The sequence below is a fragment of the Aquila chrysaetos genome, chromosome 1 (assembly GCF_900496995.4).
Source record: "Aquila chrysaetos chrysaetos chromosome 1, bAquChr1.4, whole genome shotgun sequence".
Taxonomy (NCBI): Eukaryota; Metazoa; Chordata; class Aves; order Accipitriformes; family Accipitridae; genus Aquila; species Aquila chrysaetos.
This window is the reverse complement of record NC_044004.1, coordinates 10,163,214-10,176,554: the sequence shown is the minus strand read 5'-3', so window position 1 is coordinate 10,176,554 and position 13,341 is coordinate 10,163,214. Positions and strand designations below refer to the sequence as shown.

Below are 13,341 nucleotides of genomic sequence, written 5' to 3'. Positions count from 1 at the left end.
GAGGGGGACAGGGAGAGCAAGTATGAGTTTTCATCCAAAGAGAACAGAATTTTTGCTATTTTTCTTCCCCTTTTTTCCAACTGTTCAACAAGTTTATCAGGTGAAGAGTACCTGTACCTTTCACCTGTCAGAGACACTGGTCTTACATGAGGTGGCCAAAACACCTCTTGCTGTTACCTGCTTGGGAGAAGGGAGGAATAGAAAGGTCTCTAGTGGAATTGGTCCCCTTTAAGAGCTTTTGAGTTAATTTTTAGCTAAGCTAGTCATGGGCAAGGCTGCCTAGCTGGAGGGTCTTACAACTTTTTTTTTTTTCTGGTGTCCAGCTAATTATGCAAGGACTATGTGTAGGGCTGTGCAGCATCACTAGCAAACTCGGGGAAAAAAAAGGCTTTTGCTCTATGCATACAGAAGAGTGTCTTATTTGGAGGGTAAGGCTGGAGCTTGGAAAGCCCAGGCTGCATTCCTGATTTGGACTGACTGTGCCTTCAAGACGCGTGCGTTAGTCTCTCTGCACTAGAGGAAAACAGAGTAAATAAAGACGCTGTGAAAAATGTCTGCCATTCAAGGTGACTTTTGGGGTAATTACGAAGTAAAATTGAGCAATTTTGGAGTAATAAATCATAAACATAGAAATTAAATACAGTTAGATGTTGCAGATTTTGAACCTGTGAAGAATCTAAACTCCATGCAGCTGGTGACATTGACTAAAATTGGCAGTGTGTACTTTGTTATTTGGTGGTGGTGAAACACTTTTGTCAGTTTTAGGACAATGTTTTCATTATCGATCAGTGAATGAAGTTGCTTCTAGACCACTGCTTCTAGGGCAAAGATAGGAGACATTAAAAGAAATTTACATGCGCACACACACGTGTATTAAAAAAAACCTAATAGATATATGTTTCATAAAACACTTAAGATTTTAAACATATACATATATAATGTATATCCTCCGGACCAAACTAAAATCAACCTTGTAGTACAAAGCAGCTTGGCACCCTGTCTGATGTGGATAATAATTCAAAACAGGTACAAACTACAGGGTTTTTTTATTACTGGCAAACATGCTTGGAGAGTTGCTAGTTACCAGATTCTCTATGCTGTAGTACAAACACCATCATGCCAACAAATGCAGGAACTGAGGATTGCTACAAGCCAGCTTCAGGAAATCCTCTTACAGACCTTTTAAAAGCATGAGGAAACTTCTTCTTGGGAGTGCCTGTTTACTCTCTGCAATACATGCAGTGGAAGGGGAAATAAATCACCCAGTTTGCTCTTTGTGGATCAGCAGCTTTATGCAAACCCAGCCTGGTATATTGAACTGGTTGCTGTTGTGAGACTAATGGGCTCCAGAGCTCTGCTGTTGGATACTCAGAAGCTCTGACTGTCAAAACAAGACAGGGGTCATGTTAATACTATATTGAATGTTGATTTGTTTACAGCTTTATTAAAACCGTGCATATGAATCTGAGGTCACACACCGAGATTATGTTCCACTGATAATTTGACCTTTAGTCTCTGCCCTCAGGGGATAATAGCTCTCTCCCTCCCTATCTGGGAAGAGAAGGAAGCTCATCAGATAAAGTCTGTGCAGTTCTTTGAAGACGTCAAATACTTAGTGTGATTATTCAGGATTCTTGAGTCTTTCTTATCTCTTCCTGTGACTGTCATGTAGAGTGACAGTCTAAATTCTCCTACTTTAAAAGGAATTGTTTCTTTAAGAATTTAGACATTATTTCTTCTTTAGTATTTTCTTTAATTCTCTATACCTTAGAATAAAAAATAAACAAATTAAAAAAATTAAATTCCCTATAGATCAAAGAATAAGCATCTCCTAAGCTCCTGTTGATAAGGAGCAGGGAGAGTGCCACGAGATGCATAATTAGGTTGAGATGTACAGAGTACAAGGACCAGAAGTGCTACAAAATAAATTTTCCTCTTCAAAAAGCCACGCAATGTGTCTGGGCAGAATCTTTAAAATCTCTCCAAGGAATCTCTCTAAAAATGATATTTTCCTTTTCTTCCCCAGGAGGTGTCGCTAGCTAAAAGAACAACCAGTACCAAAACAGATCGTTGTTTGATGTGCTACACGTGTAGCACACAAGCAAATCCCCAGCTTCCCATGAACTTGCAGGCAGATAGGCCATTATTTGCCCAGTAAATGTTCATTGCACATGAGGGATGATGCAAAAAGCGAACCAAATAAAGGCACCTTCAGGCTTTGGAGAATGACCCTCTTCTGCTTTTTAAGAACTCAGGGAAGAATCTGTTTTCTGTCTTCAGTGAAAGCTGCTATCGGTGCTTTACCTTCTAGTTACAGTGCTGGAGCTAGTTCTGTGTTCAGAAAGTCTGGGCTGTTATTGGGGGTCACTTGAACCCCAATGCCAGTTGCCTTGTTTCATCTCAGATAATTTGTGTAGGTGTATAAGCATATTTGACTGTTACTGTCAATTCCTTGCAGTAGTTATTACATCAGGTTTTTAAATAAACCTCTTTCTTTCTCTGATCAGGTCTCTTCTGTGATGTCTGGATTTCAGGCAGCAGTTGACTTGCTCAGTCCTTTGGCTTTATTTCAGTTCTCTGCAGTCACACGAGGAAAGGAATCTCCTTCAGAGGAGAGTAAGTGTTAGCTGGCTTTTTATAATATTGTGTGTCTTTTTGTATGTGATGGTGGTTTCTAAGTGAAAACTTTACTCAAACCATTTCAGAAGCAGCACTCCATTCACTCATGTAAAACCCACCTCATTTAAAACTAAGGAATAGGGAAGTGCAAGTTCCCTTGGATGCTGGTCCTGTTATTCCCAAAATAAGATTTTAGAGATTAGCGTTTTGAAGATTTCTGACTTGCTGCTTGCTTTATCTTCAGGCACTGGCTGCAGCATGGGGTAAGTAAAGTGATTTTAAAAGATAGATCAAGGCATGAGTAAGGGAGATGTGAGTTTGCTTATTTGAGCTGCAAACCAGGAAACTTCAGACCGGAATTTTATTTCTCAATTCAGGACTTGGAGTTGTAGGATTTGAGCTGGCCATTTCTATATATTAAATTATTTAAGCTGTAGAAAATAAATCAGTGTTTGGCAGCTACACCAACATATCATTCAGTCCTCCTTGCTGCTGCATCAGAAATAGAGTAGTATTTGCCACTTTGGAGAAAACCTGTTAAACCCTGCATTGGCAGAAGAATAAGTAAGGTAATATGTCACAGACCATTTGTAGCTTGCAAAAAGGGATACTGTGCTTTAGCCAGTATCATCCTGAGAGCAGTGTCAAGGTATTAGGTGGATACAGGTATTGATTAAAATAAATAAATCCCCATATAGGTGGGGGTGTGAGTGTGAGGCAGAGGGGCTGGACTGGGTGAGTGAGACCAGGGTGACTCATAGAGAGATTAGTCTTTATGGCTCCCCTTCCCTCATAAGAAGGGAGGTAGTGGGCAGAAGTCATTTTGTGGTGTTGTCTTGTATGGATATTTAAAATGAGCATCTGAGGTGGGAACTTTTCCCTGTACAGTTGATAAATGTTGCTCTACTATTGTTGTTACATTCTCAAGCTATGCTTGAAAAACACCACTGTGTTTCTCTCTCTCTCTCTCCCCCCCCCCCCCCCCCCCGCCTTGGTGTTTGTTTGGTTTTTTGTTTGTTTAGATCTTCAGAATCTCAAAATCTTGGGCCTGGCTTATTTCCTGTACCTCTTCCTGTTTTCCGGCTTGGAGTATACACTGAGTTTTCTCACTCACCAGAGATTCCAGTTCAGCAGGTATAGAAGATAAATGTTGTATATTTTGTCTAGGTTATTTTCCAAAGTCTTGATTTGAGGTCTCTTCATTTGTTTTCAAGAGAGGCTTTATGAGGTTAGTAAAAACACTCAGAAAGCAACCACTGTGTTCAGTGATACTTGGGCTTTGTGGGAAGAATTTTGAAAATATAGGCATGCTGTTTATCATGAAGGGTAATACTCATTCTACAACTTCTAATAACTAGAGAAAAATCAATACACAAGATTAAATTAAAGCTCCTGAAATAAGTATAGCTGGGCTAGTTGTATTGATTATAATAAAACCTGTTCTCTTCTTGCCCAGAAGAGTTCTTCAGTATCAGGACAAATCTTGAAGCTCAAAAAAGGCTAAGGATGGAGAGATAGCTATGTGATTACATTTGCTCGTCAGAGTTCTGCATTGCATATGGTGTACAGTCATTACATCATAGAGTTTGATTTCCTTTAGTCAAACACAAGAGAAGAAAGAGAGCAGAATCCACTAACAGCAGCTCAGCTTGAAATACTTTTCCTGCCAGCTCATAGGAAGATTTCCAGCCAGGAACATGATCTTGCAGCTTGATTCCTTATGTGTGTCCTTTCCTTTGAGTAATTCTCAGAGGTTTGTCTCATCTTCCTTGTCTGTCTGTCATTACAGTTTGTGGCTTAACTAATGTGTGTGCATCAGGAAAAGGTTTTCTAGTGTATTAAGCTTGGTTCTGCACAGTCCTTTCAGGATGACCATGTAGTAGATACACAACTTCATGCTAACAGTACAGGCTGTGTGACAAGCAAGCTTGTTATGGAGGTGAGAAGTTTTAGTTGAGAATATCCACAAGTTTAGTAGGTAAGAGAGACGAAAGAGAAATTTGAAGAAATATTTAAGGGCAGAGGGAATAATGTTGTAAGCTTCCTGGTGCAATACATGATCACCACCATGCCACTGCCCATGTTGTGCCTTGGTGACCTTAATCAAACTCTGCATGAGTGGTGGCAATGGTTGCGAGAAAGCAAAACACTTGTTCCTTGGAAGCCAACAACTCCTGTGCATATGGCACAGGCTTCCAGGGCACAGGGTAATTAATGTGTTGACTCTTTGTGGGCCACCCTAGAAGCAACTAAACTACATCATAGCAGCCTAGAGATGATTGCAGCATTTGCCAGCAGCTGTCCCATCTCTACGTAAGACCTCAGAGGTTTATCTTCTTGCTGACTGCCTGCCATGGAAACTAATGTCAACATATTAAGAACTTCGTGGTGCTCATGCGAGCACCAAAAAGCATTTTCTCTCACTTGTCCAGGAAAGGGTCTACACTTGACCTGTGAATCCCAGGGTGGAATGCTCTGTGCGTGACTCCATAATCTGAGTTTTTTGCCTCCCTTCTAGCATGCAGCAGGGCAAGATGTTTTTCTTTATTGGAATAACAATGGCTGTGATCCAGGGAGGCTATGCTCGCCGAATCAAGCCAGGAAATGAAATCAGAGCTGTAAAAAAGGTAAAAAAAAAAATACTTTTTTTTCTTTTTCCCCACAAATCTGCTATGTTAATTTTCAGTCTAAAGTGCAACAAAAGGTAGTTGGCGGCTGTAACTGTACTTGTCAAATCAAAAGAAATTTGTGCCTCATTAATCCAGCCAAATGAATTCTCAAGACCCTGGTTGTTGGGCACTTACCAGTCTAACTAAACTTTGGAACATTAGAGCCATTTCTTACCATATCAGCTATGATATTATTGAAACTTTGAGTTCTTCATATATAACTGCAGTAGGGAATGAGAACAGAGTGTCTGCCTGTGCAAGCTAGGTGAAGCGCTGTGAAGGTTTTGCTTTGTTTCAGTGATTTCTTTTGCAGTGCAGACATTGAAACCACTAAAGCTGCTTCAGAGCTGATCTCTGACTCCTTTTCTGGCAAATTTTCAGTGACATCATCAGTCTGGCCATCTCCGTGCTTGACAGGCTTTCCCTTGAGTATATTTCACTGGTGGGCAGGGGGAAATAGATTCTTCCTCCAATCTTCGATCTGTGGTCATCAGCATTACATGTAACAGCATGTACCAATGTTCCGACTGAAGTTTCACTGACAAAAGTGTTGCGTTTCTTTGTTTTGCTTGCCTCTTTCTTCATAGAGATGCTGCTGCTGCTGCACTGGGATGACAGGGAGCAGTTCCCTGCAGCTTACACAGCTGTGGAACAAGTAGACATGTCTTGTCACTTACGTTTGTGCGTGGAACTAAAAAAAGCAGGTTTCAAGCATTCCTGAACTTTTTTTGTTGGCTGCTTGGTAGTAGGTATGCTGTGGACTGTTAAAGCCTCCATCAATTTATTATACGTTATTTTGAGGCTAGTGTGATTTCAACGGTGGCAGCGTGCACACCCGGTGTGCGAAGAGCTGATTGCACACAGAGCTGAGATATTTGTTTATTTTGTGTCTGCACAGAGATGGGTGCCAGGTGGTGACTCCGCAAACCTAGCACCCCTTGGTTAACAGGCGGAAGACGTGTACACACCCCACGCAACAGCGATCGGTACTTTCACGGTTTCGCTCTGTCACCCTTGCTTCTTTTGGTTCTCACCAGCCTCAGCTCCACTTAGTCACAGCATCCTCCTCTTTGACTGCAGTGTTCCAGGAGGAGGGGGCTTCTGTTAGTCGGGGTCTTTCCCTTCCAGAGGGCCGGGTTTTTACGATGTTAATTAGGATAGTTCACTCAAAGTTCAAGCAGCTCTTTGATTTTATCAGTAGTAGTAGATCCCCACTAATTTTTGTACTCCTTCCTCTTGCCTGCACTAACTACTAACTGTAGTTACCTTTAAACAGTTTAGTTGGTCTGGGCTGATCGCTTCTCAAACACCCATGTGCACTATGCAGAAACCCACTGGCCGAGGGGCACTCTTTCCGTGGATGTATGTGGCTTGAGTGGCTTTTGTGGGAGTTCCCTCTTTTGCTGAAGTTATTCTGGCAATTTGTGAATCTGGGTCATATGGCAAATGTGGCCTCTCTTAGCACAGTGATTACAGTAGCTCATTTATAACTGAATCTTCAAAATGAGACATTTGGCAGGAGTGAATACCCTCTTTTATGAAACACGCAACAGATCTTAACTGATCTGTCTTTTCTGCGAGAGCTCTGTATGCGAGGGAGACATCACAGGGGAACTGCAGTCCAGGCTCTTGGAGGAGATGAAGAATGTTTTTTCTTTTCGGGTTTGAATTTTAAATGCCGTTCCTCCCCCATTTTTAACTCTTGGCTCCAGAATTATGGACTGTGAAAGCTAAAGATAAAATCGGTCAATACTGCTGAGAAAAAGCAGAGGAGCTGTAGTCCTCTTGCACGCAAGCTTTTTGATCTCGTGTACCAGCTCAGGAGATAAAGAGTTAAAGCTAGATTTCTGTCCAGTTCAACACTGAACAAGAGAAAAAAATCACCAACACCCAGTAGATTGTGTGAGAGAGAGAACCCTGCAAAAATCATCTTTTCCTCAGTTGTGGGAAATCGGTGGTGGGATAACTACAGCCTATGTTACAGGTGACTCCAGCCTGCATGTGGTCTGCAATCATGTGACAGTGAGAGGGAACAGAAAAGTAAATTGTGCAGATGTGTGGCCATCCAGGTGAATTTGAAAAGTCTACTTGGGAAGAAAGGGCTTTCTGCTTCTAACTTAAAATGTAGTCCTATCAGCGGAAGAGAACTGGCAGGACACCTGGAGTTAAGCTTTAACAAGCAGGGCTTAAATGTAACTGTGTGACTCATTCATTTTGCAGGCTATTATGTTGCTGATTCCAGCTTTCTTGTTAATTGGATGGGCTGCAAGTGTGACCATGCTGAGTGTTGGACTGTTGCTGTACTCTTTTGGTGAGCTTTTCTAAATGCATTGAAAGCTAAGCACAAATAATTTTTCTTCATGTATTTGTTCACCCTGTTAAAAAAGATGCACTTCGAATTTCAAACTGTAAGTAACAGAAAGTTGATGTTTCTGTTTATAAAATATGGAAGAAATAGTGTCTGGTTCTTGTTTTTTTTTTTTTTTCTGATGCTGTTTGTATCGCGGGAAGTTGCCATAGTGATATTTGGAAGCATCCCCAGTGCTCCTGTTGTCCTGTCTCACTGGGGAGCTCTTGAGGGTGTTGTTTTCCCCTCTTACTAGACCTAGAAGCAAAATATTCACCAAATAGCTCATCTCAGGAAAAGAAGGGAGATGGCATGTCTTTGTATTTCTGTGGTGGCTGCATCATTTCTTAGGCTGAAGAGACCTGCGTGCTCTGAAGCTGAAGGCCGGAGTGTGCGTTCAGGCTGAGCGAGAGTGAGGGTAAATCAGTGTTGCCCTGAACGCTGTGGCACGGGGCTGTGCTGGCTGGACACTGCTCTGCTCTCTTGCATTGCAAGCTGGTAGCTCAGGGAGGGAACAAAACTGCACCTATTGTTTCTGATAAGTGCAGATGGTTTTCAAAGATGTTTAAATGTTTACATAAATAATATTCTGCCAATCTAAGCCGTTATTCAGGGAAATGATTATGAATGAAGTTGGATTCATCTGCTGAAGTGCTTATCTGAAAAGAGATTGCAGATATTCCCAATGCTGATAACTATTGTTAAAAAGCTTCAAATACGACTAATTACAACAGTAGCGGACTTCTCTTTTGCATGATACAGCTTGATTTAAGAGTAAACTGTAAACCACAAAATGCATCTATTTAGTAGCTTGCTTGTCTAGGCACAGCTGTGTGTTTGGCAGGTTTCAAAATCTACATCTTATTGACAGATTAACTTGCTTTTGAAAGCCCACTGGGTGAGGAGGGGTGAGAGGATGTATTCATTTTGTCTAATTGTGCTTCTAAGTTAGGAGCCTCATCTTCCTAGGCTCCATACCTGGGCAGAAGTCCCCACCTGTTCCCCATTTAAGTCAGCTAGAAATGCCTCTGGAGGGGCCTCTTTCCCCCCTCTCTTCCTCCCTCTGCCCCAGGAGTTAGGGCGCCTGCAGTTAAGGCAACATGTCTCTCGTTCCTGCTCTCCAATTGTCTTTTCCTTCCCAGAAAAGATTCTGCTTTGTATGCTTAAAGCACTTCCTTCTTGGCAGAGAAGGCCCCTGTTTCAGTAAAAGGGCAGTGATTGTTAAACAGCTCTTGGCTTTTGTGTCCAGAAGTTTTGTAACTTTTTCTTCTTGGACTTGACTGTCTTATTTCCCAAGACAGAACATAGCTGCCTCTTCCATCCCCAAGTACGGTAAAGCCATATGCATGGGGATAGCGCGATTCTGTGTACAGCCACCTCATTGTTCGTTTGAAATATGGGCAATTCCTTTTCCCTACTCCACCTGACAAGACCACAGCGATTTGGAAAACTACCAGTTAGTTAGCTGATCTGACCTATCATCTGCCCCTTTCCTGTGGACTCACAGAATGAGAGACACTAATGTGAAACATCTGCTCAGAGCACTCGCCGCTCTGGGCTCTTCGTGCAGGTTGGCTTTGAGGGGCTGTTTTCATTATTGAACTGGATTAAACCTGATGATTCATTGCTCGTACAGTGCCCCAGAGCTCAGCATATTTCTCTGCCGTAGTAATGAGTTTGGGCCACATGTTTTTCACTATTGCTCTTGTAACTGTTTTGAGCTCTCTGCTGTTCATTGACAGTCTCTTTTGTGGATTTTTCCAGCTGCGGCCATTGTTATCCCGTGTTTGTCAGCAGTGGTGTCAGGCTATGGTGAGTGTCTTTCCTGCTTTGAGCAGCAGCCCTTGGCCACATAAGTGACCTTTGGCTCAAATACAGAATTGACCTCAAGTTTAGTGATGCATCAACAAGAACGCTTGTGGTGTAGGTCCACCTCAGATGTGAACGTTGGACCAGTGCCTCTGGCTGCTGCTTGGCTTCATAAAAGGCCTCTTTTCCCCCCAAATGCATTAACAAGGAAGGCAGAAATGCTAAGTGTTACAACCAACTGCTACACCACATTGTACTTATGTAACCCTGAAGCAATAACCACCCCTGCAGGAGTGAGGCTAAAGCCTAGAAAAGAGCCCTTCCCCGTCACTTGTATGCTGCCCCTTTTCAGTGTAGCCAGCAATCCGTGACTGTCATTACCCTCCGATCCCTTCCGATCCCACCGTGCTTTGCCACGGGAAGGCAAACCAGCTGTGTTGCGCTGGAATTGCTACAGCCTTCAACTCCTTCTCTTCTATGAACGTCCTTCACAGAAGGGAAGCTAAGCGGGGCTGCTGGGGATGGGCAGACAATATCCTGACTCTGGGAAATTCAGAAACACTCCGCAAGGGAGCATAGGAAAACCCCAAACTGACTTGTACCCGTTTCTGAAAACTGTCGGCACTCTGTAATGGATAGTTTCAGAGCTAACAAACAGCAATGATCTGTTCAGAGTGACCATCAGTATCGCACTTCAGTTTTGTACTGTGTAACGCACCTTGTTCCAGTGTGATGGGGAAACTTGAAGCAACCTTATTTCTGGTTATGATTAAGAGTGGGCAAAGGCTACAAACAGCACTGAGCAGGGAATCGCCTGGGTTCTCTGAAAGAGACACCAGCCATCGCTGCCAGCAGTAGAACCATTTCTTCGCGATTCCTTAGAAAAGACCTTCTAAGGAACTTTCTAAAATCTTGCGCGTTTGTGGCACTGGTTGCTATGTAACCTTCTAAAGCAGATGTAGCTGTGTTGCCATCTGTGGATGACACAGTTCTTTCTTTAGCTTTGGTTCAGTTGGTTGGCAGCACTACAGTGCTTGCTGAGGCGAAAAAGTAAGGCTTTGCTCATTAATGCCAGTTTTATGTTGCTCTTTCTTACTTAACTTGCATCCATGCTTCTGTATTTATTATACACCTGTGCCGCCTCAGCAGATCTGTTGTACAATGCAAAGCTTGTTTGTTGTCGTTTTTGTTTGGGGGGCTGGGAAGACTGCAGGACAAGTTGTCTATGGATAAGCACTCTTGACAAGCCCTAGTGTTTTTTCAGTGACGCAGTCATGTTTATCTTGGTGGAGGACAAAATTAATGCAGCTTGGGCAGTGAGTGTGAAATTAAAGGAGGGGGAGATGCGTGTGGGAAATAACCTCCAAAAGAAAAGGCTCCAAGAGGTACAGCAGTGCCTTGCCCTGCATGCTTTCCCTGCCCCAAGCAAAACCTTCGCACCGAGTGACATCTCTCTGCTTGCACAGGCTCTGCCAGCCAGAAGGGACGAGTCATGGGGATCCTGAGGAGCCTGGGCGCCCTTGCCAGAGCCCTGGGACCGATCCTGTCAGCTACAGGTGAGTGTGGCCTCGTGCTCCTTCCTGCCTTTGCCGACATACAGTGTCACTCTGGGTCCCCGCAGCCCGGCCGTGTTGGAAGTGCAGCACGTTTTCAGAGCCATAAAGTTGTCTCTGCAGAAGTAGGTACCCCTGAGAGCTGCACCAGGGGCAGGACATGGTCCTTGTTAGCACCAATGAAAGCCTCATGGATAAGAAAGTCCATACAAGCAGAGATAGATAAACTAGACAGCAGGTATTGCCTGACTCTTTAAAAATTCCAGCAACAGCGTCAACCTAACTAAGGCCTGGGTGTAGCTGTGCGGGCAGAGGAGCACCATGGAGGGCCTGGCCCCAGCGTGCAGAGAGCCGGAGGCTGACCAGGAACCCTTGCCTTCGCTGGGCTTATTTTTAGCCATTTTTAGCAAGTAACCCCACCTGCTGAGGGGCCCTCCTGGCACTGGGTAAGCAGGAGCGGGTGAAATAAAGGTCTCCTGTGCTGTGGTAACTGGTTCCCCCACATCTCTTGAAGCTGCATCCCAAGATTAATTAAGGTGCTTAATTGTCTTAATTAAGACAAATTAAGGAGGGACAGTCAATAATGTGCAGTAAAGAACTTTCAGCATTAAAAGCACCTGTAACCTATAAACTAGATTAAAGAGTCCGCACTCTACTAATGCCCCGGAGCTCAGGGAGTGTGCAGTGCCTAGTGGCCCCGGCTAAGGCCAAACCTAGACCGTGCCTAAGGAGCACAGGTACCGCCTGTACGGGGTTCAGTTCCCCCAGGCCATTACAGGGTAAAGGGACAGAACAAGGGGAAGCAGCTACACAGCAACTCAGAGCTTGAACTCTGAGCAAAGCCAGACCCTCTTTCCTGACTGCATCCATATGCCAAGCAACTGGCTCGCTCTAGGTCACCACACCACTGCTGTGCACGGCAGCTTTCTGAAAGGAAGAGCCGGGCTTTGGACGTAACAGCGAAACTGCTCCCGAGTGCAGCCCAAGTCCTGCCCTCGGCACTGGATTCCGGAGTGTTTCATGTCAGGAGAGCGATGCCAACAGTGAGAGACCTTCAGGAGCAGCACAGGCAGTGCCAGGAGCAGCTGTGGAGGAGGTGCTGGGGCAGAGTTGAATAGTTGCCTTGTAAAGCTGAACGAATGCGTGAATAGGAACTTCTTCCCTGTTGCCATACTGGCAAGAATGAAAATATCCTATTCAAAATAACCACTTTTCCTTGGAAGAGAACCAGCACTGCTATTGGCCACCTCCTCTTTATAACTTATGTGCCAGCAAGGATGTGCAGTGAAAGATTCAGTAGTTGTGTGTTCTACAGTTGTATCGGTAAGTCGTTGACAGCAGCAGCTCTGAAGGCCAGTTTACCTTGATGCAAGGACAAGCGTACTAATGAGCTAAATCTCGTTTCCTTTGCAGTTTACTGGCTGGCAGGGGCAGAGTTTTGCTTCACCGTCTGTGGTGCTTTCTTCCTCATCCCCTTTGTTTTACTTGGCTCTATAAAACAGCAGAGAAAGGAGGAGTAGGAAGTCACCACAGAACTATCCAGCTTCCAAGGACCTCTGCAAGACCTGACTCTTGGCACCTGACTGCTGATCAAACACGAAGAGGCGGATTTTGATCTTCTGCACGGGGATGGGCCATGACCGTTTGCAGCAACAACAGACTTCGAGTTTCTTATGGCCCTCCACAAGCAGTGATGTTTAAGATGGCCTCCCAGCCAGCGGGGCTCACTTTGCAAACAGGAAAAAAACCAAAAAACCCACAAAACAGTTGAGTAATGCATTAAGATCATCGGACAAGCAGAGGGGAGTGTGACAGCAACGCAGCATGCTGCAATCCCAACTCACCCGCCAGTGCTGCTGAACGCGGCCCTGGTGTGTTCACAGAGCGCTTCTGTGCGCCTCTCCCTTCCTCATCAGCACAAGCCCCATCGAGGGCACTGCCCGAAGCCTCTGCGACAGGGACTGTTCTGTCCAGCAGAGAACAAATCCCCAGGGGACCCTAACGGGCAGTTTCTATCCAGCTGTCACGAGGTCTATCAGCCTGACTGATAGTGGGGCACAGGTGGACTGTTTTTAATACACAATTTTGAGAGATCTTTTATATTTCTAATACATCTGTGATGTTTTTTGATGACCAAGTACTGTTCTTTTTGCATTACAAATAAACTGTTACATTGTACACTTGTCTAGTCAGTTAATTACAGGTTATGACACTAGACCCACCTAACCCAAAGATGGCTGTTTGGCTAAGCCGAAGTGGGGTCCAGAACTCCAGCCCAGGTGCCAAAAGCCTCCTCGCGTGGGCCAACCTCCCAGCGTGCTGACTCCCAGGGCAGGGCTGCTGA

General features: G+C 44.3%; 1 protein-coding gene across 8 annotated transcripts in view; it reads left to right on the top strand.

Moving 5' to 3' along the window:
* Positions 1-12,736, top strand: part of MFSD10 (major facilitator superfamily domain containing 10) — a 30,184-nt gene extending 17,448 nt beyond the window's left edge. For 7 of the 8 annotated variants that reach the window (XM_041123429.1, XM_030009101.2, XM_030009109.2 and 4 more), the window contains 7 exons: positions 2,508-2,616; positions 3,642-3,753; positions 5,138-5,246; positions 7,509-7,599; positions 9,400-9,447; positions 10,911-11,000; positions 12,411-12,736. In XM_041123429.1, coding sequence (XP_040979363.1) covers positions 2,508-2,616; positions 3,642-3,753; positions 5,138-5,246; positions 7,509-7,599; positions 9,400-9,447; positions 10,911-11,000; positions 12,411-12,517 — 666 coding nt within the window. In that variant the 3' untranslated portion in view covers positions 12,518-12,736. The remainder of the gene's footprint in view (positions 1-2,507; positions 2,617-3,641; positions 3,754-5,137; positions 5,247-7,508; positions 7,600-9,399; positions 9,448-10,910; positions 11,001-12,410) is intronic. The other variant, XR_005932357.1, reaches the window with a different exon arrangement.
* The last annotated feature ends 605 nt before the right edge of the window (positions 12,737-13,341 follow it).